The sequence below is a fragment of the Ictalurus furcatus genome, chromosome 18 (assembly GCF_023375685.1).
Source record: "Ictalurus furcatus strain D&B chromosome 18, Billie_1.0, whole genome shotgun sequence".
Classification (NCBI taxonomy): domain Eukaryota; kingdom Metazoa; phylum Chordata; class Actinopteri; order Siluriformes; family Ictaluridae; genus Ictalurus; species Ictalurus furcatus.
In genome coordinates this window covers 19128574-19156534 of record NC_071272.1, presented here as the reverse complement: position 1 = coordinate 19156534, position 27961 = coordinate 19128574, and the positions used below count along the sequence as shown (strand labels likewise).

Here is a 27961-nt window from a genome sequence, read left to right as displayed (position 1 = left end):
AGTTCCTGATATCACTTATGTTATAGCAGATATAATGAGTCATTCACTCACAGCCTCTCTTTTTACTCTCTCTCTTGAAGTAACATGACAGCTTGTCATGTTACCAAGAAATCACAAACTGTAAACCCCTCTGTCTTGAAGACTTTCCTTTGTGACAAAAGTTACAGCTTTATCTCTGACTTGGACAAAATGCTGACACTGGAGACTCCTTCCATAAATAAAAGTCTCCTTAGATAAAACTTCACCATATCATTTAATTATACAGGGGAAAGAAATGAAATCATGTAAGATCTTTTTCCACCCTCAATGTGAAATTACAGCATGTAAAAATGACATGAAAAACAATCAGAAACATTGTAGGGAAAAAAAAAAAAAAAAAACTTACAATAACCTAGTTGCATAAGTGTGCACACCCCTAAACTAATACTTTGTTGAAGAACCTTTTATTTTATTTTATTTTTTATTGCACCACTCAGTCATTTTGGGTAAGAGTCTTGTAAGGGCATCTTTGCACAACCTGCTTCAGGTTTGTTTTTTGTTTTTATTGCTCAAATCTTTTATTGACGAAAAGAGAAGGCAGATACAATATTTGAAACAACAAACAGAGACAACTTTTCAGAATCTTTTTAACTTTTTACAACAGAGAGACTTAAAGATCCATAGAGATCCATAGACATAGACAAATATGTAAATAAACATATACACATGGATAATAATAATTACAATGCTTGTACAGAAAAGAAAAAATGCTAAACAAAAAAAATGGGGGGGGGGGGGAATCAGTCAGAGAGCAAAGTTCAAAGGGAATTAAAGTAGTTTCTAAATGGCTGCCATCTATCATAGAACAGATCTTTTAGTTGGAGTCAGGTCTGGACTCTGGCTAGATCATTCAAAAACATTGATCCCCTTTTGGTTAAGCCATTCCTTTGTTGATTTGGATGTATGCTTTGGGTCATTGTTGTGTTGAAAGGTGAAATTCCTTTTCATCTTCAGCTTAATAGCAGATAAGGTTTTGCACTAAAATTGACTAGTATCTGTAGCCGTTCATGATTCCCTCCACCTTGATAAAAGCCCCAGTTCTGGCTGAAGAAAAGCAGCCATAAAGCACAATGCTGCCATCACCATGTTACACCATGGGTATGGTGTTTTTTTGTTGTTGTTGTTGTTGCACCAAACATACCTTTTGGAATTATGAAATTATTATACCTTTTGGATTTGGTCTCATCAGACCTTAACACATTTTACCACATGGTTTGGGGTGATTTAGTTGAGCTTGGATGTTTTTTGAGAAAGGGGTTCCCTTCAGCGACCCTACCCATAGCCCAGACATGTGAAGAATATGAGAGATTGTTTTCACATGCAGAAAGTAATCAGTACTTGTCAGATATTCCTGAAGCTCCTTTAAAGTTGCCATTGGTCTCTTGGCAGCCTCCCTGGTAAGTTTGTCTCTTGTCCTTTTATAAATTTTGGAGGGAGTCCTGTAATTGGTAATGTCACTCTTGTGCTCCATTTTCTCTAATTGTTGATGACGGCCTTTTCAGTGTTCCTTAGTACATTTAATGTTTTGGAAATTCTTTTATACCCCTCTCCTGATTTATATCTTTCAACAAGTGAGATAACATGCATGCTTGTTAAGCTCGTCGCAGACCATGGTTTCAGCATTCGGATGAAACCAAGAAGATGTGAAGAAAATCCTCTAGAAACAGCTGTATTTTATTTGGGGTTAATCAGAATAATTTTATTGATGACAGTTGTATGATAATTACTTTTAAACATGAGATTGAACGTGATTGGTTCATTCTGAACACAGCCACATCCCCATTTATAAAAGGGTGTGCACACTTACATATGCAAGCAGGTTATTATTTTTTTTTCTTCCTATTTTCCCCCTAATATGTTTATGTTTAATGATTGTCTTTCGTTTATTTTAAAATGTTATAATTTCACAGTAAGAGTGGGAAAAGTTCTGACATGATTTATCTTGGTTTCATTTTTGTTTTCACATCACAAAAACCTGCCATTTTAACAGGGGTGTGCAAACTTTTTATATCCACTCACTGTATATATATTTATTTATTTTTTACATCAGTATATTATTAAGCTTAGATTATGCCGTGTTCACTGTACAAATCCCTGTGAAAGAACTCTTACTACAGAAATGATAAGGTATTAGAATGAGCACATATAGTTTAAAAAAAATGTAACTGCAGCTGTACTGTTATCAAGCTGCTGATATAGGAAATTTATCAGCACCTTCTGACCAATCAGAATCCACAATTCTGTGGTATAAAATAGGGTACAGAATACTTGTAATACTCGTATTACAGGTTTAGATGGGGTTTTCTCTAGAAAAAAAAAACACAACAAACTATATCAGGCAGGTCAGGAACAAACAGAAATAAAAAATTAAACACTAATAACAAGTTAAACAATAATAATAGTATAATTTAAAAATATGAAAATATAACTGTATCATCTTGCACTCACCACACTGTGTTTAAAACAATTACATTATGAAATTAAACCATTTTTAAAAATCGCTATTATTTTTGGTTGTGAGCGATTTGGAACACTTCCGGTCCTCCAGCCAATCAGAGCGCGAAGGACGGGAGCGAGCGGCGTTTTATAAAACTGAAAGGCGGGGGTTGTTGTTCTCTCTAGTGTTCCACTGCTTAAGCGCGTGCACGTAGAGCGGGAGCGCGCCAGATAGAGAATAGAGAACGGCTCTGTGTTGAGTTGCGCGCTAATCTGAAGTAGAGAAGCGCGACATTATAACGCTTTATAACCGCATTTCACTTCTCTCACACACAGGTAGAAGGCGTTTCCTCTTCTTCTTCCTCAGGTGGGAGATCTAGCGAAAACGTTTTGGATCACATTCTTGTGGAGTTTTTTTTTTTTTATTTAGATAAAAGTTGCGCAGGCGAAGAGAAGCAGCATGTCGGCCTCGGCGGCGAAAGTGAGCAGGAAGGAGCAGAACTCGAATCATGACGGCGCGGACGAGACCTCGGGTAAAGACAGACATGGCGGCCTCCTACGGCTAACCACCGCCATTTTCACCACTCTCTCTTCATCACTGCGTGTCTGTTTAGCGCCGTTTAATCCCCAAACCGATATTAGAAGTCTTGTTTTTATTAATTATTTAAATATTTTTTAAAAAGCTCCGACTTTAAAGGTTTAGCCAGTAACGCTAACTTCAGCCGGAGATGGTGAAGACTGCAGCGGTGACCCGCGGCCATGTTCGCCGCTCATTGTGCCACGCATGTTCGCTGCACGCTGATTTACCCAGTTTTTAGTATTTCCTACGCTTTAAACGCGCTGTTTGGTCCGGGATGGTTTATATTAAATGATCTGTAACTAACGGGACGGTTATTTTGTTGCGAGTGTGGCTGAAATGTCACTAAAAGCATTAATGCGCTCCGAGTTAGCATGGTAGCTAGCATGCTAGTTAGCTCGGTGTCGCGTTTATTGTGTCTCCCCGCCATCACGGCTAACTCTCCGCGTGGTTAGCTAACTACAGCTACACAAACTAACTGCTGAATATGAAGGATTTGGTGTTATTTATTAAACAAATAATTACTGATGGCTAGCACTTTGATGTTGTTATTTTGAAAGTGTTCCAAATGTAGTATTGTGTGTGTATATATTTTTTTTCTTTAGCTTGCTAGCTGACTAGCGTTAGCCATTTCCAGGCCTTGTTCATTCAAACCACGCGGCCCAGCAGCTCAGTTAACCGGAAACGGCGGATAGAGCGGGTATTGAGGACTTTTTAAATTAAATTTATCTGTAAACTAAACGGACTTGTTCGCATTGAATATCTTTTTTTTACTGGTATTAGCTTTAGCTAAAGTTCCGGGTTTATTCAGCATCCCCCTGCGTGTTTACGTGTAGTAGTGAAGTCAGCTGTGTTTACGCGCCACATTCATCTGTTCCTTTTATTAATTTGATAGTCATGTAGTCCTTTCTTGGTGATAAATAATAATAATGTACAACATTTCACTACTACGTTTCATTGTAACTAACAACTAGGTTAATGGTTCTGGAAACGTATGAAAATTTACACAGTTTTAGGAAAAATATTTAATATTATGTTCGAGAGATATGTGGAGATAAATCTATAATATGTAATAGAAATATTCTTTATGGGTGTAATTGTGCATGAAGTTTTTTGGTTGTAGAACAAGATTTAGAGTAGTTTGTGTAATGCAGTCTTATTCTTGCACTATTTATTTTATGCTTTTCCTTTTTTTAAGTGACTTAAAAAAATCTAGTGACAAGTCTTGTACAGTTTATCACTTCACACACCTCTATCTTATTTTGTATTGAGTGGTGACATTTTGGATCTTTTACTGACTTTTTTTGTTTTTTGTCTTCTTGTAGAAAAAGAACAGCAGGAGGCTATTGAACACATCGATGAAGTACAGAATGAAATCGACAGGTAATATAACCACCTCTACACTTCATGCCTTGCGTAACTTCTTTTTTCTGTTAAGTGAAGTAGGAAAGATGACCGGTTTTCTTCCTTTTGTCTTGGACAGATTGAACGAACAAGCAAGCGAGGAAATCCTAAAAGTAGAGCAGAAGTACAATAAGCTACGCCAGCCGTTTTTCCAGAAGCGATCAGAACTCATAGCCAAAATACCAAACTTCTGGGTCACAACATTTGTCAACCATCCACAAGGTGAGAACTGACTCGAGTGCACATTAATGCACTGCGTAGTTTAATATTCTGAATCTGATCTCCTTGGGTATTCATTAGTGTGCGGTTTTCTGAAGAGCTGTCGATTGATCAGATGCATCGTGATTCTCGGTGAAACAAGTTCCTGCGTCAAACCGTGAAATGATCGAATTGTGGCACAAGCTTATTCATGAACTGTACCAAGCCTTCCTGACACTTTACTTTTTTGTTGTCGTTGTTTTTTTCCCTAGTGTTTACTTTTATGAGCCATATATAATGCTACTTTAATTTATGTGGTGAAAGTTTGACCTTTTTTTTTTTTTTTTTTTTTCTAAACCTAACTTCAGTTGGTTAGGCGACTAGTAAAATTTGCACTCTTTCAACACACCGTTGTGGATTTTCATTTGAATATGTAAATTTGAACATTGTGACTGCTCAAATGGAAATATGTTAAGCCTTGGTGTCTTTCATGATGCGGAAGAACTGTTTGTTTATTTTTCAACCAACAGTTTTGGTGGTTCAGTAAACAAGGTGTCTACAAATGGTTATGTAGGTGTACAAGAGGACAAAATACAGGCAAAGCAGTTAGTTCAAAAGTGGTGCTGGGATTTTATAGTTGTCTTTAACAATTAACTTCAAGAAATAAATTATCCCAAGTTCAACAAAACAAATTTTAAGGGGGTTTATGTAAATTTTTATAGGAAGAATAAATTCTTGGGCTTGTTAAATCTGCGTTTCGTAAATCAAACGTGACTCCTCGGTAAGATATTGACAAATAATTCTTCTCTTCACAATGTGTATCCCAAATGCATATTAAATTGTATAAGTGAAATATATATATATATATATATATATATATATATATATATATATATATATATATATATATATATATATATATATATATATATATATATATTTATTCCTATTTAGAAATCATAAGACTTGGAGAATATTAGAGAATCCATTAGTTATTGTGATTAAACTTCAGAACAAGCTATATGTTTGTCAGTGAGTGTTTACGTTGGAGAATCCTGATGTAGGGCATTAGAAATAAAATCGAGATTTGTTCTTAAAGTCAAATTATACAAGATTCTAGAAAATTCCAAGATGTGCTGACTTGTGCTTTGTATTGATGTTGTTGGTTTCTGCATGTGCTACAGTTTCAGCTCTGCTTGGTGAGGAGGACGAAGAAGCCCTTCATTACCTGACCAGGGTGGAGGTCACAGAGTTTGAGGACATCAAATCAGGTTACAGAATAGATTTTGTAAGTAGCTGTTCCTTTTCTGCTTTCCGCTGTATTAAAAACAAGCTTGCTTTGGGACACGGAATACGAATTTGCCTTTTTTTCTCTCTCTCACATCAGTACTTTGATGAAAATCCCTACTTTGAAAACAAAGTCCTGTCGAAAGAGTTCCACTTGAACGAAAGCGGTGACCCGTCTTCAAAGTCCACCGAGATTAAATGGAAGGCTGGAAAGGTCAGTGTTTACACATCCTCAGTGCAATCCTTTTCAGTGTTAATTTGGCTATGGCAGTCATGGGCAGGTGTTTCAGTGTTAACCTCGAGCTTCCATCAAGAAAGTTGAAGTACATGTTTTCATTAGTGTTCTGTGTAACTTGGTGAGTACTGGCCACTGGGTGTGCTGTTTTGAGAAGGGTGCTTGGATCACTCAGATTACAGTTTGTGAATATATTCGATGTTAGATTTTAGTGTTGGTGCAGCGTAAATGCATCAGTTTTTATTTTCTAAAAACCGAATGCTTTTTCAGGACTTGACCAAGAGGGCGGGGCAGACGCAGAACAAGGCTGGCAAGAAGAGGCAACATGAGGAGCCCGAGAGCTTCTTCACCTGGTTCACCGATCACTCAGATGCTGGGGCTGATGAACTCGGCGAAGTGATCAAGGATGACATCTGGCCCAATCCTCTGCAGTATTACCTGGTACAATTTCCACTGATTTGATCATTGCAACATAAAAATAACCGTATATTTATTAACAGGACTCAAAATGAACCAGTGAAAGGACTGTCCAGTCTTAGTGGACATGATTTTAGTGCATGTGTTTACACTGTGGAAACTTGCCGAGATTACATCTCACTGATTCGACAGAACTGAGGGGTTTTTTGTTGTTGTGTTTATTTTTTTGGGCTTTTTTTTTTTTGCCACTGAACCGTCACAGCTGCTCTATAGTGAAAGTGGATGATGCCACCAGATGGCGCTGTGGTTTAAATCTCGCAGAAAGGCTGTTCTGCTGAACATCAGCTTGTTGTGGCTGTGATTTCAAAGCAAAATACTTGCATCGGACTTTTTTTTTTTTTTTTTTTCCGCGCAGTTCTTTGATGCACACAAGGGTACTGAACCCATAAATAAGTGCTTGCAAATGGTTATGCTTGTTGGTGTAGTTAGCTTGTTATAGTTTAGGAAATAACGTGCAAATATGTTTAATTATTAGAAAAGTGTATTACCACTGTGTATGGTCGGAGTTCATTGATTCAATCAGTTTCATTTCTATCCACTATGGCAGTTGGAGCTTTCACCAGGTTTGGATTTCAACCAGTGCTGGAGTACGCACTGCAGCCGTAGTATACGATCTGAACTATCTCCCAAGTGCTGTCTAGCTTGTAGGCATATACTTCAAAATATAGTGTAAATATTTAGTGATTCTAGCTAGAAACCACAACTGACTGCACACAAATGCACGTCTAGTTTAAATAAAAAACTGTGGTCACTGTAAAGGTAATTCTGGACATTGTGTTGGATACTGTGCCTCTGCAGTCTAGTGTAAAATGGGACTTGAAAAGGCAGGTTTGTTGAAGCCTAATAAATTTATCATGATAGTTTAATTTAATAGAAATAAAGATGTAATGTTTTTTTAAACAAAATCTCCTGTGCCCTAATCTGCATCTCGGATAACCCAGGTTTGAAATCCTATGGGACAGAGGGGGTGTTCTCAAACTTTTGGCAGCCAGAGATCCTTTTAACTGTTAAAAAAACAAAACCGTGTAAAATACATTTAAATGTCTGCTTCTTCATTTAAACATGCACAGTTATATTCTGGCTGTTTATTGGAGGCATAGTAGGGTTTTTTTTTTTTTTTAAATAAAAGCATTCCACTGACTTATTCAATGTTATTTATTTTCCTTTTTCCTTCCCTTTACAGGTCCCAGACATGGATGATGAGGAAGGTGAGGGTGAGGATGAGGATGACGATGAGGAGGAGGAAGGGTTGGAAGATATTGATGAGGAAGGGGATGAAGATGATGGAGAGGAGGATGAGGAGGAAGATGAGGGAGAGGATGGAGAGGTGAGGCGTACTACTCAAAGCTTGTGCTGTGCTATAGGATGGAATGGTGTAGTACAGTGTATTATATAGTAATAGCAGTAATAATAGTACCTAGAGCTCATGTTTGGTCTGTTTTTCCTCTGTGCAGGATGATGGTGAGGATGATTAAAGCCCACATGGACATATTCTGATATTCCAGCCCCTTCTGTACCAGTTCTTTCAATTTAAAGTCATCCTCTGGCCTGAGGGAGCAAAAATGCTTTTTTTTTTTGTTTGTTTGTTTTGGTTTTGTTTTTTGTTTTTTTGTGCTCCGTCTTCTGTTCTGAAGCCTCTCCTGTCCTTCCCATGTCTAATCAGAGTTAATTCCCTGGACATTTCCTACCTGCGTTCGGAAAACTAGTGGCATCTCTTTGCTGAAGCCTCTCGCATCGTCCATCTCCAAAGACACGTACGAGTTATTAACGACCTGCACGTCATCCTCTGTAGACTAAACTGAAGTAAATAGCAATTTATATATAAGTACATAAACGCATTTTTTTCTGTGAATGGTTGTGATTATGAAATAATAAGCCATGGTGCAGTGATGAGCTAATCATAGCGTACATAACTAGCCACTCATTTTATTTTTCTTCCTCCTGTTCCTTTCTGTATAATAATGCGGGGCTTCTGCTCCAGAGTCGACAGTTTTTTCCTAATGTGATTATTGGACAAAAGGAAAGCACCAGCTTGTTCATCACCTCTTTTACACATTTATGGGGTGGATATGAGATGATCAGGGTAATGACAGTTGTTATCGTAGGCAGATTAAACTGGGGGTCGGGTGGGGTGAATGGGTCAGCGACACATCAACATTTTTGGGTTTTGTGTTGATATGAATTTTCATTGTAATGTTTTACAGACACCCATGAGGTTTGAAATTTACATTTTTAATAAAAATAAAACACACACAAAAAACATCTTTCTTGTAATTTTGAGCTTAGACATAATTATAGGACTATTTAAATGAGTCATAATAAAACTTGTAGAATCTCGTGAGGAAGTTCACATCTGGGTCTTTTTTATCGACTTTTTATTCTACATGGAGTTTCAGGAGTAAATGTTCTTCAGACCCAACAGGAAGCTTTTTGATAAGAGTTGAATTTTCTGTACTCTTTACCCTTAGGAGGTGATTCCCCAACTTGTGACTCCAAGTGGCAGCAATCAGCCATACAAACTGTTTGCTTTTTCTTTCTCAGGATGTTTTAACTACTTAAGGGTATTATGGGTATTATAACTGCTCATAGCCAAGATAGTTATCATTTTGTGTATATTAAATAGTATTCAATTAGGTGTGAAAGGTCAGATTTCTTAACTTTGATGTGGGACTCACTTTAGCTTAATACTAGCAACTAATATCAAATATTTTGGCTCTGAAGCAGCTGAATTTTTTTCCTGACTGTCCTGAGTTTGGATTGCGTTAGATCAACAAAATTCTAAACTTCAAATAAAGGTCTGCATTAATATGTGCAAGTGCTTTTTGGTTTCTCAGGTGCAGTTACAGAATTTAACCAGTACACTGTTTTGGTGTTAAACCTAAATAATTTTTCAAAGCCATTGAAACCTTGATCATCAAAGGACAAATCTGTTCATTCCCTCAAAAAAGAACCAAGTACACGCTTCACAATCTAGTTATGATATTGAGATATTTATTTATATATGTATGCATGCACAATAGGTTAAGAAACTATTAAAACCCCTTCTATTCACATTTGTATTTTTAGCTTAACTTAAAATGAACTCCATTTCCTTTTTTTTTTTTTGCCCCCAGTCTACACACAGTGACCCATAATGTCAAAGTGAAACAAGTTTTCTTTATTATTTATTTATTTATTTATTTTTGCTAATAGAAATCAAACATTGATATTTCTCAAGTATTCACATCCTTTAATCAGTACTATGCAGAAGTACCTAACTTTGGCAGCAATGACCACTTCGGGTGTTCTTGGGTAAGTCTCTACAAGCTTTGCATGCCTGCATTCTACTTATCAGATCTTCTCACGCTCCGTCAGAATGTATGAAGAGCATCTGTGAACTGCTATCTTCAGGTCGTTCCACAGATGATCTATTGGGTTCAGGTCTGGGCTTTTAGCTAGGACATTCAGAGACTTGTCCTGAAGACACTCCAGTGATGATTTTTTTTTTTTTCTTTTTCCATTGTAGGTTTCAGGTGCTTGTCATGCTGAAAGGTGAACCTCTGCCCTGGTCTGAGCTCATGTGCTCTCTGGAGCAGGGTGTTCTTCTACAGGGACCTATCTGTAGGCTGCTTGCTTTCTTCCATTAGATTTCAACCTCCAAATTCAAACCAGTGTCCTTGTCCTTTCTGCTGATAAACAGCCCTGTAGTGTGATGCTGCCAGCAGCATGCTTCACCGTGGCAGGATCAGCAGTATCGGGTTTTTGCCATCACTGTGAGATCATGTGTGCCTTTCTCAATCAAATGTCCAGTCAATTGAATTTGCCACAAACTCAAACCAAACAGGATGCACCTCAGCTCGGTTAAACTGATCAATCACATTAAACACCAGTTTATTGGAAGTTTCTCTTAAAGTACATGCTGAGTGACGATGAAGCTCGTGCGTGCGTCACCAGGAGCAACCGATCCGGCGGGCGCTCTCGCGCGCGAGAGAGAAACAGAGCTGGCCATTGATTGGTTAGGCGTTGGGAGGGGTGTGTGTGTGTGTATATTATTTATTATGAGACTCGGTTCATCTTCAGCTCATCCTGCACGACGTCGGAAACGGTGTCTCTCGTGAGTATTAAACGCTTACAGAGTTGTGTGTATGTTGATTTTGTTAAGATGCAGTGTTGTTTGGTAATGAATGAGCCTGTATAAACTTCATAAAGCGCTCAACTATGAATCACAAAATTGATAATAGGTCATTTATTCCTGATAAAGTTGTGTCTTTCACGTGAATGAAAGACGACCCTGAGATAGACAGCTGTGTTTGTTTATCTACGATGAGGTCTGAGCTTCGTTTCAGCTCCTATAGGCTGGTGAAGTTCTTCTGCGTTATTTTGGAGCAGATAGAAAATGATAGCAACCTAAAGTACAAGTTCCCAACTCTGGTCCTGTCCATTTTAGCGTTTTCAAATGCAACTCTAATAGAACTGATTTAAATAAGCGCTAATTAACATCCCCTCATGAGCTGAAGTGTGTATCAGAGCAAAGAAAACTCTACAAAGTGGAGCTTCAGGACCAGAATTGGAAACCTTCTGTGACGTACAGTGAATATAAAAAGTCTACACATCCCTGTTAAGATGGCAGGTTTTTGTGATGTTAAAAAAAAATGGAATCACGAGAAATCATGTCAGAACCTTTTCTAATTTTATTGTGAAATTTTAACCCATTAATTAAAGTGACACCTCCAGGGGTGGGGGTTCGATTCCTGAACGCTGCCCTGTGTGTGCGGAGTTTGCATGTTCTCCCCGTGCTGCGGGGGTTTCCTCCGAGTACTCCGGTTTCCTCCCCCAGTCCAAAGACATGCATGGTAGGCTGATTGGCATGTCCAAAGTGTCCGTAGTGTGTGAGTGTGTATGTGATTGTGCCCTGCGATGGATTGGCACCATGTCCAGGGTGTACCCCACCTTATTCCTGATACTTCCTGGGATGGGCTCCAGGTTCCCCAGGACCCTGTAGGATAAGCGGTATAGAAGATGGATGGATGGAAACATTTACAATAACCTGGAGGCATTAGTGTGCACACCCCTAAACTAATACTTAGTTGAAGTACCTTTGGATTTTATCACAGCATTCAATCTTTATAAGAGTCAATCGGTTTGGCAGAGCTTGACTTAACAATAGTTGCCATTCTTCCTTGCAAAAGCATTCTGACTCAAATTGGCTGGGCATCTCCTCCTGGGGTTTCTTCTGGGTACTCCAATTTCCTCCTCCAGTCCAAAGATATGCGTTGTAGGCTGCTTAGCATCTCTAAATTGTCTGTGACTCATCCTGAGCCAAGCTATTGAGGCTTCTGGAACAGCTGTAGAACCAAAATTTGTTGTGTGACATGTGGCCATAGTAATTAAATCAAGTTTAAAAAAAAAAAAAAAACACTGATGGTTTTGCAATGCCAATACATAGAGGTAATCGCTGTAGTGGACCACTTGAGATGGAATTATTTACTTCTGATTCCGATTTACTAAAACCTGATAGATCCATGTGGATCTAAGAGTGGGGTGGGCCTGTGTGGGGTTTTATACGTCCAGTGTGTCAGTCCTGATATACCATTTAATGCTTTATAAACAAGTAGTGACAGTTGATTAAAGTGGATCCTGTGTGAGGAGGTGAGAATTACAGTGATGTGCTCATGTATCATTGTCCTGGTTAATGTTCTCACTATCTGAAGACCAGTAAGGAGACCATTACAGTAATCCCTGCAGCTGGATGGAAATGAAGCCCTGAGTATGCTTGTTTAAACATCTGAAGTCGGCTTTAGGTTTAAGATATAAACTAACACAAATCAAAGCTTCATTTTGGTATCACTGTATTGTTACTTAGTAAAGTTAAGATCTGAGTCTATTTGAACTTTTTAGCTTTTACACTTGAATTGTGATTTTGAGATTTGAGTTAAAGTCACCTTTTAACTAACTTTTCCTTTAGCCAAAGAGAAATATCTGCTTTGTCTTTAGTGGGATATTTGGCACACAGAGTCATTAATATGCTTCATGCATTACACAATAAATGTAAAATGTGACATTATGAATTCATGCTAACTTAAACTGTGCGATTGTTTGCACATCCTGTCACGCTACTGTATAAAACACATAGAGCAGTTTATCAGTGTGAATGTGACATCACATTGAGTACTTGCTTATTTCAGCAAATACTTTTAATGTTAAATAAGCAATAATCCAGTGTGTGTGTTGCTGTTACAGTAAAATACTGTGAATAATATAGTAAAAATATTGTTATACTGGTCTGGGTGCATTAAGATAAAATAAATCTTAATTAAGGGAAATAATATAAATATTTCGACTGGTTAGACTGGTACCACAAAAGTAATGCCACGAGCTTGCAGATGGATGCAAGTGATGCAAAATTCTGTAAATAGTGAATTAAAAAGATACACAAAATACATTGTAAATACAGCATGTACATTCTTTTTTTTAAGTTAAAAAAAAATATGATTCTGTGGGTGTGTGGTGTGTTTCAGCTGCTGTGAGTCAGCGTGAAGCCGAGCGTGAGATGTAGACTCTTCACCTTTCCACAATGCACATGAGCAATCTGCTGAACTGCTGGAGTGAGTAACACATTTCTATGTTTCACGTCCTTTATTCTCACCATCTTTTATTCCTTGGGCTGTTTCTGTGTGTTTTAGCTATCGGTATGTAAGTAGGGTTTTTCAGGTTGAGGATCACTTAACCAGGAAAACAAAAAATGCGAACCGCATAACTCCGCGAATCATGGGGAAACCACCAGATACCTCAAAACAAAAAGTACCTGCAGTTTTAAAAGTAGTGTACAAATGGACCTATACTTGACAATCACCTCACTTCACAAATATCATGTTGGTTACTCATCAGTGTTATCTCTGTCGTAACTGTGTCGCTTTCGAGACATCAGGGAAGGAATATCTGCTTCCAAAGTGAAAAGCTTATGTGGAAAGTCTCATATTGGGTTCCAGCTTGAGCTGCTTCTTTTTTTTTTCCTTTTCACATTCACACTGAGCTGTAGGTGTATTTTCATATGCAGGAAGTAAATCGTTCACAGGATCATGCTCAGCCTCAGGTCTTGCCGTCACCTCTCTTGAAGTTCACCTTCCATTCCCTGCACCTCGCTTGTTTCCGGGGGCTCATTTGACTTTTTAATTGTTTCCTGTCTTAAGCCACTGAGCCATAATTGTTAGGTCTACTCATGCCATGAACTCCACTATCCAGCCTGCACTGTGGCCTACAAACATGGCCAACACGGAATGTAATTTCCAGAGCACTCACACGTTGCCACGTTCACTCTCACGTTCATTTTGGTCACGCACACCTGCATCCAATTCACAGCACGATCACAGCCACAGTATAAATGGCCTTTCATTTCACCCACTGTTTGCAAAGTACACGCGCCGTTCCTTGTGTTTGTGACGATACCAAGCCTGTTTATCTCTCTGCTCAAATTTCTGTTCTTGACCCAGTTTTGCCTGGTGTTAAGTGATATTGTCTTGCCTCTGATATTCTGTTTCTTGATCGCTCGACCATTGCCCGTTTTCTGGATCTGATTATTGCCTAAGTTTTGGATTTGTCTACCTCGATCTCAATAAACTCCTCTACCTGCGTTTACATCTGTCTGTCCGTTCCATCACATGACAGTAATGTTTCCAGATTGTTGTTTTATTCTTGACTTATAGAACTTAAAGACTGCTGCTGTTAGAGCTACCAGTAACTTACCACTGAAGCATACCACTGTGTGTTTATTGTGCTGATTATAAAAATAAAATAATAAATAACGTAAATAAAATCACTTCATGCTTTAAAAGATGAACTGAAGAGGTATGGCCTTTGTGTTTCACTTCTGGTGAAATAAGTGTGGGGTCTATGTCTGTCAGTCTTAGTGAAGGAGGTGTGGCTTCTGTGTTTGTCTTAGTGAAGGAGGTGTGGCTTCTGTATTTGTTTTAGTGAAGGAGGTGCAGCTTCTGTGTCTGTCAGTCATAGTGAAGTAGGTATGCCCGCAGTATTTGTCGGTCTCAGTGATTGCTAAATTAGTTTGTTTGGGATTTCTCCTCAGGTGATCCAATAAACCACAGACTGGCAATGAATAAATGTCATGGGTAAAGGTGATGTCTTCATTTTATTTAAAATGTTCCTCAGTGAATTGTGCCCTGTGATGGACTGGCACCCTGTCCAGGGTGTACCCCGCCTTGTGCCCGATGCTCCCTGGGATAGGCTCCAGGTTCCCCGTGACCCTGAAAAGGAGTAAGCGGTAGAAGATGGATGGATGGATGGATGGATGTTCCTCAGTGAGACAGGAAATGAAACACAGCTCTGTGGGTTTTTTTTTTTTAGCACTCCTGTAACACAGTGTTTTTTGATAGTCTCAGTCTGAAGATCTGTCTCTTTGCTTTGTAGATGAGATCACAGGGATATCTGATGTGGGCGTGTCCCCTGAGCCCGGCAGCCCCACCCTCCTCAGTGAGTGTGCAGATACGTACTGCCAGGCCGAGCACCGGAGCCGCCTCCATACCTGTGTCTGCAAACTGCACTTCTGGGAGGATTTCAGCACCGAGCTCATAGGGAGTGGCTTCTTCTCTAAAGTCTACAAGGTACAAATACCACTTTCCCATTTTATAATCTGTAACATGTTTTTCTTTTCTAATTAAACATCATTGTGACTGTGTGAGGGCAGACGGTGGCTTAGTGGTTAGTACGTTCACATCACACCTCCAGGGTCGGGGGTTCGATTCCTGCCTCTGCCCTGTGTGTGCGGAGTTTGCATGTTCTCCCCGTGCTGCGGGGGTTTCCTCCTGGTACTCCGGTTTCCTCCCCCAGTCCAAAGACATGCATGGTAGGCTGATTGGCATGTCCAAAGTGTCCGTAGTGTATGAATGGGTGTGTGAGTGTGTATGTGATTGTGTCCTGCGTTGGATTGGCACCCTGTCCAGGGTGTACCCCGCCTTGTGCCCGATGCTCCCTGGGATAGGCTCCAGGTTCCCCACGACCTTGAAGGATAAGCAGTAGAGAAGATGGATGCATGGATGGATGTGACTGTGTGAGTACAGGATTCCCAACTAGGGCTTGGTATTTTTAAATTTTTTTAAAAATTTGAGACATAAAAAAACAACAACATTCTACTGACTTGGAGAAGTGTTTGACTGGGATTTTGTACAGTATGCTGCGAGTAAACGCATGTTTTTGAAACAATTTGTAATAAAAAAACAATGGTAATAACAATTTAATTTTTTTTACATTGTTACACTGAGATCTAGATCACAAACTCTATGATACTGATTATAAAGCCTTTTATAATTACATTTAAAAAAATAAATAAATGTGAAAAATAAAAATTTGAGCCACTTTCGTTAAGACAAAAGTAGGTAATACATGGTTATGGTTCATTTTTAAACATTTTTAATCTGAAAGATTTATACACATAATAAAGAGCACGTTTTAGACTGTGATTGTTATTATAGTTAATAGATATGATTTCTTTGTGCTGGTGTTTTGGAACTTTTCCCTTTTTCATGTAGTGTTACGTCAGAAATCCGTCATTATAATTATAATCAATGATATAAAGGTGACAGATCAGCGGGTGAGCTGGTTATTGTGTTTTATTATTTGACCAGTTTGTGAGTTCTGAGTGAAGACGGTGTCCCCGTGTGTCTCAAGACAGTTGTTTTGGCTTTGGTCTCTGAGTGTGTCATGGGGATGTTTAATCCTGAAAACAGCATGTTTATGAAGATAATAACGCTCTTCAGTCGCCTCAGTGTGTGATTCCACTACACCGAGGGCTCGATGATGTCATGCAGTGGTATAACACAAACAGAATGTACAACTACACATGCTCATTTATTCACACAAATATCACTTATTTCATCTCGTTTCATTCCAGCAAAACCTCAGACACTCTGACTGACTTCAGTAAGTCTACAGTAAACATCACGGCGCCGTTATTACGGCCGAATCAGTATGCCATCACGTCTGTCGCACTAACATGTGGATTTGAATTTTGCCGATCTGAATTTGTCGGCGTTATTTGTTACATGTTATGAAGTGAAATCAAATTGAATTTAAATTGAATTTGTATGTTAGGCTCACCGAATTCAACCTGAAATTATTATTATTATTATTATTTTATGAAATGTACAATAAGATGCCATTTTTGGTTGAGTAAGGGCCAGTGTTTATGTTCTCGGAAAGCTGCAGTGATTTACACAGTAAATGTCATTTCTACATTCGAGGAAATACAGGAAAGTTCACTACTGTTAGCTTCACATAATTTGTAAAGTGAGCAAGGAATCTCAGTGTTAAGGTTTACTTTGTGATGAAATTACAGACATTAATATCAACTAAACTAGACTACAGTCCAGTGTTAGAGGAAAATTATTATTTTTTAAAATTACAGTATTACAGTTTTCCTAGCTGGATTATCCGAACTTGGATGTTATTTTTCTCAGAGCCACTCTTCACCCAGACTAAAGCTTATTAATACTCAGGTGATGAATTCTTCTTTATGGACTCTCAGTACTCAGAGCTCAGATATCACACAGTGGAGGAAGACACTCAGTGCGTCTCGTACACACTTTATTTTATCAGAGTTTTTGCTGTTGAACAGGTGACGCATAACACCACGATGAAAGTGATGGTGGTGAAGGTTTATAAGAACGACGTGGATCAGGACGGCATCATGAGAGAGATCAGCCTCCTGCAGAAACTCTCACACCCCAATGTGGTGAGGTGAGTCAACATGCAAATGTGTTCAGGGTATCAGTTTTTTTATTTGTAGTTGCAAAGTTTTGTTATTCCTTAATTAATCCACTTAACTATGTACCTTAACCTAGCTTTTACTTGCAGCTGCTAATGAATTCATGATTTCTGAATTCATATCTGATCATCAGAATCTGCTCGCCTGATTGTGGGTGTTGAGAACTGTCTCAACATTTAGCACCCTGTGACCTCTGACCTTGGATTGGGATTTCAGTTTGAACCCAAATGCAATAGTTCAGGCAAAATTAAAATGTTCACAGTGTCCCTTTACACCAAATACTGTATCAGATCTCGGACCAGCAGAGACGTGTTTGGTGCATGGGGTTTTACCTTATAGCGCCAGTCCTAAATGGAAAAAAAAAAAAAAACTTTAATCACTAAAAGTGAATATCACGCTTTGGTTTAACTCCTCAGTGTTTACACTGTCATGCACATTATTTGCATGATATATACATTTTTTCAATGTTGCATGACTGTGAGGAATAAAACTGTTTTGTATAATTTCTGAAGGTATCTGGGGATTTGTGTCAGAGAGGATAAACTGTACCCGATCCTCGAGGTGAGTTTTATTTATTTATAATCTAAAAATGTACACATAATAATATATTCTCCATAATATACAATAGTCTGGAAGCTCTTTAGAAATTATGTTCATGCTACAGTGTGTAACATACGGGATTTAGAGGGAAGGTTAGGAACCATGGGCAGACTATTTATTTTAAACTAAAACAGTCCAGGGTCATACAGAAAAGGCACATCAACAGCCATAGGCTTGTTGGCTGGTGGGCATGGGGGCTTAGTGGTTAGCACATTTGTCTCGCACCTCCAGGGTGGGGGTTCGATTCCCGCCTCTGCCCTGTGTGTATGTTCTTCCTGTGCTTCGGGGGTTTCCTCTGGGTATTCTGGTTTCCTCCCCCAGTCCAAAGAAATGTGCTGTAGGCTGACTGGCATCTCTAAATTGTCTGTAGTGTATGAATGGGTGTGTGTGTGTGTGAGTGTGTGCGCCATTGTGCCCTGTGATGGGTTGACACCCTGTCCAGGTTGTCTCCTGCCTTGTGCCCTGAGTTCCCTTGGGATAAGCTCCAGGCTCCCCACGTCCCTGTGTAGGATAAGCAGTATAGAGAATGGATGGGTGGATGGGTTCAGGCAGAAGTCAGAGCACAGGAAATACACAGAATATCAAAACCGGACAAACACGACAGAACCTGTTTATTTAAGACAGACAGGACACATGCACACTACATTTAAGGAGGACACTTTAAATTATTTTTAATAATTAGAAGTGTAATTGTGTTAAGGTGTCTATGTTTATAACTACATAACACGCTACATAACACAAAAATGACATCTGTAGATGTGAAAACTTCAATAAATGAATAAATAATGAATTAAGATTGCAGCTATTAGGTGATCCTCCTGCTTTTAAAGAAACGAAAAACATAAAGGCTTGATCAGGTTTCTCTGTCAAGATTTGCGTGTGTGTATACCCAGTATGTAAGCGGAGGCTGTCTGGAAGAGTTCTTGGCGAGGAGTGACATCACACTGTGTTGGAGAGAGAAGGTGGAACTGGCCTGTGACATCTGCAGAGGGATGACCTACCTCCACTCCAGAAACATCTACCATAGAGACCTGAATTCCAAGGTCAGCGCGCAGAGACACTGCAGACACACACACACACACACACACACACACACACACACTCTCACACTCACACAGACACGCACACAACCCTATGTCCACACTAGCAGGTGAAAAGGTGTTGCTTGTGAGTGTATTAGTACTGTCCAACATTCTTGTTTAGTGCAGATGAGAAACAGTAGAAGCTGTGTATGTATGTATGTATGTATGTATATATATATATATATATATATATATATATATATATATATATATATATATATATAGCTTCTAAAGCTAAGTAGATGAACACAAATGAAATAATGTACTAATCAGTATGAAAATTGGTTGTCTGAGTTCCCTGCTTCATGCTAGGCTTTGCACTCGCTTTGTTGACATAGCAAAGCACAGCAAACTAATTGTCCTACCTACGTAGTACGTACCCTGACCAGAGGCACTAATGATCTCTGCTACTTCCTTCCGAACTTTTTTTTTCTTTGTAAGGATAAAATGAAACTGTGAAGTTTTTCCTTCTATTTTTCCACATTGAATAATCTCTAATTTGTGTGTATAACCAGACAACTTGTGCATGTAAACAGTATTATGTTGTGTCCCTGTACACGTACATGCCATTTTTTAGCTCTAAAGTTCAGAAACTGGTGGTTTGGAGACCCATTTTAAATGCTGGTGTGTAGACAGGTTTTACTGTCTCTGGTTGCCAGGATGCAGCGACCAGTATTGCACACGTCTGTTTATGAGAGACACGGAAATGTGCAGTCCATTATAATGCTAATGCAGGGCTCCTGTACAAAACATTTCACCTCCCATAAAGTCAGGAGCATTACTTTAATTCACATGAAACATGTTTATAAAGCCGTTTTGGATCATAAACTGCTTCCAAAAAAAAAAAATGACACCGGACAGGAAAAAGGCTCAGAAATGAATGACATTTTTATGCTAATTTAAATAAAAATCAAGATAAGAATACACAATTCAGCTGACAATCCTCACCCTCTGTTCATCCATAAGATCCAATAAAGTAAGGAATAAAACACCACAGGGTATACTGTTACAGTGCAATAATAATCAGATCAAATAGTTGATTATTTTCCTATAACAGCACATATCCTTGCTCTGAAAGACAGGGTCTACTTTCTTTCTTGTGCCTTTGTCCAGGAGGGAACAAGTTTCCTGAAGTGTAGCAACCTTTGGGGTATAAGAGTGATAAGGCCTTGGGCTCCTATAAATTTGGACAGCTGGATTTTGTACCCCTGTGACAAGGTCGTCAGGACCCATTGATCTGATGTAGTCACTAGGCAAGATATTTGGCTGTGAAACAACCCACTGGCAGCCTCACATTTACTAGTGGGCTTTTTGGTGTCTTCATGATGTAGGGGCACTGTTTAGGGGGTGCAGGGATGCAGGGCCCTCTTGCATGCTGCAGGCAGTGTGGACTGTTCCAGCCACACCTGATGCCATGCGTTAACCAAACTGGCAGAGAATATCCCAAACTTTTGAGCCATATGCCCTGCTGCTAGAAGTGATGCCTTCATTGACTCCAGGGTAGAGGCCGTTCTGCAGTTTGGAGGAGCGTCTCCAGCAGAGATTTTCCATCTGTAAAATCATCAGAGTTGGCCATGTGTGTCAAATGTGGGGTGAGTTCATAAGCCCTTTCTAGCCAGTTGTCAGTACATCTATATTCAATATTGGGAAATTTGGTCCCTGAAGATATATGATGATTCATCTGGTGAAACCGAGAGTGATGCAGTGGAAGGGTCCACGGTGTCTGTGAGCTGCTGGATACTGAACTGGGTCACTTACTCACTTACTACATGCTGCCAGAACCAATGACAAGAAAAAAATTTCTGGCTGAAAACGTTTTCCAGATGCAGCGACAGACATGCCATTCTCATGTGTCTCGCTCAAGCATTACTCGTGCAGTTTGGACTTTGGATCTTTGGCTGGTGGGCACGGGGGCTTAGTGGTTAACACCTTAGCACTTAGTGATTAGCACCTCCAGATGGGGTGTTCGATTCCCACGTCCGCCCTGTGTGCGTGGAGTTTGCATGTTCTCCCCATGCTTCAGAGGTTTCCTCTGGGTACTCTGGTTTCCTCCCCCAGTCCAAAGACATGTGTTGTAGGCTGATTGGCATCTCTAAATTGTCCGTAGTGTATAAATGGGTGTGTGAGTGTGTGTGATTGTGCCCTGGATGAGTTCATCCAGGGTGTCCCCCGCCTTGTGCCCCAAGTCCCCTAGGATAGGATCCAGGCTCCCTGTGACCCTGTGTACGATAAGCGGTACAGAAAGTGGATTGATGGATAGATGGAATATCTTGGGCTATGAGAGAGTTTTGTGATGCATCTTGGGCTTTTTGTCTGTGTGTATCTGCCAGTGTCAAGCCCTTGGTTTTATGATTCGCAGCTTGGCCATATCGGATGTGGGTGACCTCAGAATTTGTGGTCTAGGCTTGCTAGTCACTGTCGGTGAGTTAGAATCGGCATAGCCTCATATTTGGTGCAGGGGCGGCATCCAAGCCAAGGGTTGTTTGACATTGAGGCATTGTCTACAAGGCTGAGGGTCATCCTCTGGCTCTAGGAGGTTCAGGCACTGGTTTGTACTATCATAGATCCATGCTAGGTCAGGCAAAAATCTGCTTGGATCAATAACCACGAGTCCACAGGCCAAATGCAGCATATGAGCTGTGTCTGGTCTGGCGCAGCTGATGCTGTTCGGAGATGGACGGAGTACTTTCTGGTCTGTTGTTGCTTTTAGCTCCAGTTGTCAGTGGGAAAAGGAGTTAAGGACAACTCCAAACTCATTAGCCGTGGTGCACGAATGGGCAACTCTGTGGCTTTTTAGTCGGAGGGAAGAACATGCTTGAGCCATGTCGTGATAATGGCTCAGAGTGAGAGCTGGTGTGAGCCATAAGCAAGATGGTAAACTAGAGCCTAGCTACCTTGGACACCACAAAGTGTAAGCCAACATGCTAAGCCAGCAGTAGCAATTCTAGCTAGCAGTCCACAGTCAATGCTCAGATAGAAAAAGGACTGGATACGGTCACCACTATGGAAGGAAAGGCAGAAGAAAAACTGAAGATAAAAACAGAGTCTTTATCACAGCTTTGGGGGACAGAAATCTGTAGAATGAAAACAATAATGTATTAGAATGCGCGTATTAATATAAACCTATGATTTGTAGCTATACTGCTGTGAGATGTCTGACCAATCAGAATCCAGAATTCAACAGCACTGTGGTGTGAGACAAGATAAGTAACCCAAACATGCCAGGTCCATCCTGTTCATCAGCTTGCTCATTGTTGTTCCAGGTTCGGATTTCACCATGGTGCTGGACAACAGATCTGCACGGAGATGCGTCAGTGTGTATTTTATTATTTAAACACGCAGGATAGATTCTGTTTCTGTCCCTGTTGGAAGCAGAAACAAGCTGCTTTCCTTGAGATGCATACAGGTTGCACAATAAACTGGGTCTCTAAGTTTCCATTAGTTTTCCACTGGATCTACAAGGCTAAAATGTAAGGAAGCAAACTTCACACACTGAACAGGGGAACACTGTGGCTCAGTTGTTCTTGTGAAGCTCCGAGTTGTATATTATTGTCTGTGAGTTTGGACAGGATGGGTCAGAGACAAAACCTTTGACAGGGAGAAGTCGTGTCTGTCTGTCTATCTGCCGTTCTAACATGTTGGTGGTGAAAGTTTTCCGGTATCAGATGAATAACTGACCAGTGGAGTGAGTTAAGGATGATCACCGAATGAGGAAGGAAACACATCACTTCCCTCTGGTGGTGATTCAGAGCTATTGCACATATCAGCATAATGACATACAGTTAGACAAAGAGATACATAATATATCTGTCTGTCTGTCCATCTGTCTAGTTCATCATAAAGATGTAATATTGCACAGCCCAGAACATGACACTGCTGTTTTTATCCTGTCTGTCTGTCGCTGTGTGAAATCTGAACTCGTGTTTGCAGAACTGCCTGATCCGAGTGACCGCACAGGGCAGAGAGGCGGTGGTGACAGATTTCGGTCTCGCCCGGGAGGTGGTGGAGCTTCCTGTTAACAGTCCTGACAGGAAGATGTCCTTGGTGGGTTCTGCGTTCTGGATGGCCCCTGAGATGCTGAGAGGGGAACCGTATGACCGCAAGGTTTACACACCTTACAATTTAATCAGCTTTACTGTGTGTGTGTGTGTGTATATATATATATATATGTGTATGTGTGTGTGTGTACCTATGGTGCTTGTCATTGACAGATTTGTCTCAGTGGGAAAATGAGAATTAAATTGAGACAGAAATCCCACTCCTGTGACTAATGTAAGCTAGTTAAAAAGCTATCTATGTGCTTACATGTAAGAATACAGTACAATAGAGCACAGTAGAAAACACAGCTCAAAGAACTGAATTCTGATTGGCCTACAGTGGATGACTGACAGATCAGACAGATCCTGAACAGACTGTTATACTGATGATACTGTAGTAGTGTAATTCTTAAAAATCTAACCACTGAAGCATTTTCTTTCTTTCTTTGCTGATGTCTTTGTTTGTTTGTTTGGTTTTCTTTCTCTAACTTTCTTGAATCTCTTTTTTGTTTCTTTGTTCCTTGTTTCGTTCTTCTTTTTTTCCTTTCCACAATAAAGGTGTAAAATAATGGACACTTGATCCTGAAGTGTTTTCCATTTCAAACAGTTTTTCCTATAACTTATTGATGTACGTCACATTTAACTGAAGTGATATCCCATGTATCTTTTAATGAAAGTGAGCTGTTCTCACTGTCCTTCCTGTCAGTGTATAGTGGTATCTGTTTCATGATGCTGGGATTAAAAGTGAGATGCACTCAGTGTCATACCAACCCTCTGTCTGACCAATCACAGGTGGATGTTTTCTCCTTTGGGATCATGTTGTGTGAGATTCTGGCTAGAATTCCCGCTGACCCAGAAGTTCTGCCTAGAACGCAGGTAAAAAGCCAGCACACACTCAAACACACACTCCCGTACGTGCACACACACACACACACAAATATAGTGTACATCTGTGTGTCTCCCCCCTCCAGGATTATGGTCTGGATGTGGAGGCATTCAGTGAGCTGGTACAGGGATGTCCACAGAAAGTTCTGGAGCTCTCAGCCAACTGCTGTCAGGTGAGCAGGAGAGACGGCACAGAGAGAGATGGTACAGTCAGACGGTACGGAGAGATGCTATGGAGAGGTGATACAGAGAAACAGCATGGAGAGATGTTACAGAGAAATGGTACAGGGAAAATGTACACAGAGATGGTACAGAGAGATAAAACAGAGAGACAGTACAGAAAGAGTACAGAGAGATGATACAGAGAGATGATGCAGAGAGACAGTACAGAGAGATAAAACAAAAGACAGTACAGAGAGATAAAACAGAGGACAGTACAGAGAGATAAAACAGAGATAAAACAGAGGACAGTACAGAGAGATAAAACAGTAGACAGTACAGTAGACAGTACAGAGAGATAAAAGAGAGGACAGTACAGAGAGATAAAACAGTAGACAGTACAGAGAGATAAAACAGTAGACAGTACAGTAGACAGTACAGAGAGATAAAACAGAGATAAAACAGAGGACAGTACAGAGAGATAAAACAGTAGACAGTACAGAGAGATAAAAGAGAGGACAGTACAGAGAGATAAAACAGTAGACAGTACAGTAGACAGTACAGAGAGATAAACCAGAGGACAGTACAGAGAGATAAAACAGAGGACAATACAGAGAGACAGTACAGAGAGCTAAAACAGAGGACAGTACAGAGAGACAGTACAGCCACGTGGTACAATGAGATGGCACTGAGATGGCAAAGTGAGACGATACGTTGAGACGATACGTTGAGATGGTATGGTGACACCAGCATATCTCTAGGGACGCATCTCCATGTCAACATCTTGTGATTTCCCTGGACAGCATTCAAACACACCATCTGACAACCTTGGAGTAACTCTGGACAGTCATCCTTCTCGCCTCACGTCGCTAACCTGACTCGGCCGTGTAGATTTCTCCTTTACCACATCAGCAGGAATCTGTTCTTTCCTGTCTACAAAGGCTACTCAGGTGCTTGTTCAGTAACGTCATCTTGAGACTAGTCTACTATAACTCACTCCTCGCAGGTCCAATCCTTGTAGCTGGTCCAGATTGTAGCTGCAAGACTTGTTTTCAACCCCCCCAAGTTCTCTCATTCTACTCCATTGCTGTGTTACCTCCACTGGCTTCCTGTAGCTGCTGTATCAGATTTGGAACACACATTCTTAGGTAGGTACAAAGCCATTTCTCAGAAATGGACCACCTACTATAAGGCATTTAACACACCATGGTCTCTAGTTCGGCTTGACTGGACCGACAATCCCTCAGAATACAAGAGGACATGCATGAAGACTCTTCTCTGTCCTGGCAATGTGTTTACATTCTTCTTCAGCAGCCTATGGGCTTATTGGTGCTAGTCAAAATGAGCATAATGCCAGTGGTCCAACAAAAAGAAGCATCTTAGAAGTTTTAGGTTTTAGAGATAAACATTTTTATGTAGAGAGTACGGCAAAAACGCTCGAGGCAGCGTAATGAAACTTTATGGAAATATAAATGTCTGCTGTAGCGATTTAGTTAATTTAGTTCCATGCTAAACCAATAAATTATTCTTTACATTCAGATGGATGCATATCGCCGGCCGTCCTTCTCTGACCTACTGGAAAAGCTAGAGGACGTTGCGGAGAATTTGCTGCCTCCAGACTGTCCTCTGACCTCAGGATGACCTCTGAACCCAGGCTTACAGACATTACAGACCCACAGAGATGGACAGGACCAGGCTTTCTGTGATGGATGTTGACTCTGCGAGTGAGTGTCTGCTGCATGCTTCAGCCTTTACGCCTCACTTTATTTTTGAGGACTTGTGTGTTTCGGGAACTGGACCGAATTTCAAAAAGGACCTGCTACTATACACCATTCCTCATGCAGGCTAATCAGGGTTTACTGCAGGAGGCAGGAATTAAAGTGGCAGTGAACCATATTTTATGTTCATTAGGGGATTGTTTTGATTGTGTAGGTGGGCATATCCGTGAATAGTTCACCCGTTTTGTATGATTTGGAAACACTAACTTGTGTTTCCAAATAAGCAATATTGAGATCGATCTCCAGACCAAAAAATAAAGATCGTCTGATGCTGGTGAGGTGGATTGTAATAAAAACACTACCAGTGTTTTTTAACTCTTTACCTCAGCTGAAAAGATGTACTTCCTGTAAGGTACCTTATGTATGGGGCAGTGATGGCTTGGCGGTTAAAGCTCTGGGTTACTAATCGGAAGGTCAGGGGTTCAAACCTTAGCACTGCCCAGCTGCCACTGTTGGGCCCTTGAGAGTTAAACCTTAACCCTCTCTGCTCCAGGGGCGCTGTGTATCATGGCTGTGTATCATGGCTGACCCTGCGCACTGACCCCAGCTTCCTAACATGCTGCGGTATGCGAAGAAAAGAATTTCACTGTGCATATGTATATATGATCAATAAAAACTCATTATCATTATCTCTTTAAGGAAAAGGACTGAAGTTTGCAGCTCTGCTCCAAACTGGGGTGGAGCTTATTTCAGGACCAGAAAAATCCTGAAATGAAGAAACTAGTGAGATCCGTTAACTGCATAGCGACATCAGTTTTTCGCATATTCTCAAGTGAATATGATCATTATGATCATTCTCTAAAGATTTAGGTAAAGATAACATTGTAGTTTGAACCATGTCCAGGAGGGGCAGTGTTTTATTTGTCCAGGCCAATTGTTAAAATAAGGGCTGGAAACACAAGGCACTCAGTGATGAAATGGCAAGTAAACAATTTCCTCCCTAAAGATAAAGGGTTAGCTTAGCAATTTAACTGTCAGTAAGTGTTTATCTTGTAGACGAGACTAGACTAGACGGTGAGTATATTTTGGCATTAGGTCATAGTGTGTTGAGACATGGATTCCCAATGACTTGTTTCACTGTGATTACCACCAGGAGGTGCCAGAGTCTACACCACACACCCCCACACCCCCACACACCCACCCACACACACACACACACACACACACACACACACACACATCCAGTCCCAACACAGCATTTAGAGCTGTGGATGAATTGAAGTCCCCCTTTGCAGCATTGTATTTCTCTCATTACAAATTTTGAATATTTCATCATGAGCTCAGTCAGGAAATTTCGGTTTTCCATGTTTTACTCCTGTCTCGTGTTTTCAAGTTCAGGGTCACTGATTCATTCGATTGTCAGCTAAGTAATATTGCTGTAAATCTCCTTCTCCAGCCAGTGGCCATCTTTCACTTTCCCAATCATTTACACATCACCCCCTTTTTGTTGCAACTACTGTTTCCATGGTAACCAAGACGTTTTCTTGCTCTGAATGCTGTTATTTCGCTGTTTACCTTCTGCAATGTTCCGGTGAAAATTGTGTTGTTTTTTTAATGTTTACCAAATGTGGAACAAAAACCGTAACCCAGAATGATTTCAGTAACAACCATGATGAAAAGAAAATTACTGTTAGGACAATGTTCTATTACATAAGGTGCAAACATTCGCTGATGCTCAAGAAGGCAACACGATACATTAAAAGCCAGGGGGTGTAAACTTTTAAACAGGATGATCGGTGTAAATTGTTACTATTTTGTTTAAAGATCTTATTTTTTACATTTAGTACTGCCTTTCAGAAGCTATGTAAGATATACATGTTTTTTACATGGGGGTGTAAACTTTTGAACAGGATGAACAGTGTAAATTGTTATTATTTTGTCTTCTGGGAAACATGTAAATATCCTATGTAGCATCGGAAGAGCAGTATTAAATGAAAAAATAAGATCTTTAAACAAAATAACAATTTACACCGATCATCCTGTTTAAAAGTTTACACCCCCCTGGCTCTTAATG

General features: G+C 40.1%; 2 protein-coding genes across 3 annotated transcripts; both read left to right on the top strand.

Annotated features, from left to right (window-relative positions):
* Nucleotides 1-2665: 2665 nt before the first annotated feature.
* On the top strand, nt 2666-9003 carry setb (SET nuclear proto-oncogene b). Of its 2 annotated transcripts, XM_053649571.1 has the most exons (9): nt 2672-2811; nt 2906-3008; nt 4378-4435; nt 4536-4678; nt 5839-5942; nt 6042-6155; nt 6447-6617; nt 7837-7980; nt 8108-9003. In XM_053649571.1, exons 2-9 carry the CDS (start codon nt 2936-2938, stop codon nt 8126-8128), a joined length of 828 nt encoding a protein of 275 aa, XP_053505546.1. In that variant the 5' UTR covers nt 2672-2811; nt 2906-2935; the 3' UTR covers nt 8129-9003. The 2 variants fall into 2 exon arrangements, with proteins under 2 accessions (XP_053505545.1, XP_053505546.1); XM_053649570.1 differs by having other exon boundaries at nt 2666-3008.
* A 4147-nt stretch (nt 9004-13150) lies between these two features.
* On the top strand, nt 13151-26676 carry zgc:113162 (uncharacterized protein LOC553743 homolog). The gene is made up of 9 exons (XM_053649569.1): nt 13151-13237; nt 15054-15247; nt 17257-17378; nt 17919-17967; nt 18900-19049; nt 23019-23192; nt 23918-24001; nt 24097-24183; nt 25709-26676. Exons 1-9 carry the CDS (start codon nt 13207-13209, stop codon nt 25808-25810), a joined length of 993 nt encoding a protein of 330 aa, XP_053505544.1. The 5' UTR covers nt 13151-13206; the 3' UTR covers nt 25811-26676.
* The last annotated feature ends 1285 nt before the right edge of the window (nt 26677-27961 follow it).

What these genes read in the sequence shown, in the direction of transcription:
- zgc:113162 (XM_053649569.1), top strand. Translation starts at nt 13,207, where the DNA reads ATGCACATGAGCAATCTGCTGAACTGCTGGA. An exon ending in CAATCTGCTGAACTGCTGGA is followed by an intron (nt 13,238 to 15,053) that starts GTGAGTAACACA and finishes TTTGCTTTGTAG; the next exon opens with ATGAGATCACAGGGATATCT. An exon ending in TCACACCCCAATGTGGTGAG is followed by an intron (nt 17,379 to 17,918) that starts GTGAGTCAACAT and finishes TAATTTCTGAAG; the next exon opens with GTATCTGGGGATTTGTGTCA.
- setb (XM_053649570.1), top strand. Translation starts at nt 2,936, where the DNA reads ATGTCGGCCTCGGCGGCGAAAGTGAGCAGGAAGGAGCAGAACTCGAAT. An exon ending in CAGGTTACAGAATAGATTTT is followed by an intron (nt 5,943 to 6,041) that starts GTAAGTAGCTGT and finishes CTCTCACATCAG; the next exon opens with TACTTTGATGAAAATCCCTA. An exon ending in TTAAATGGAAGGCTGGAAAG is followed by an intron (nt 6,156 to 6,446) that starts GTCAGTGTTTAC and finishes ATGCTTTTTCAG; the next exon opens with GACTTGACCAAGAGGGCGGG.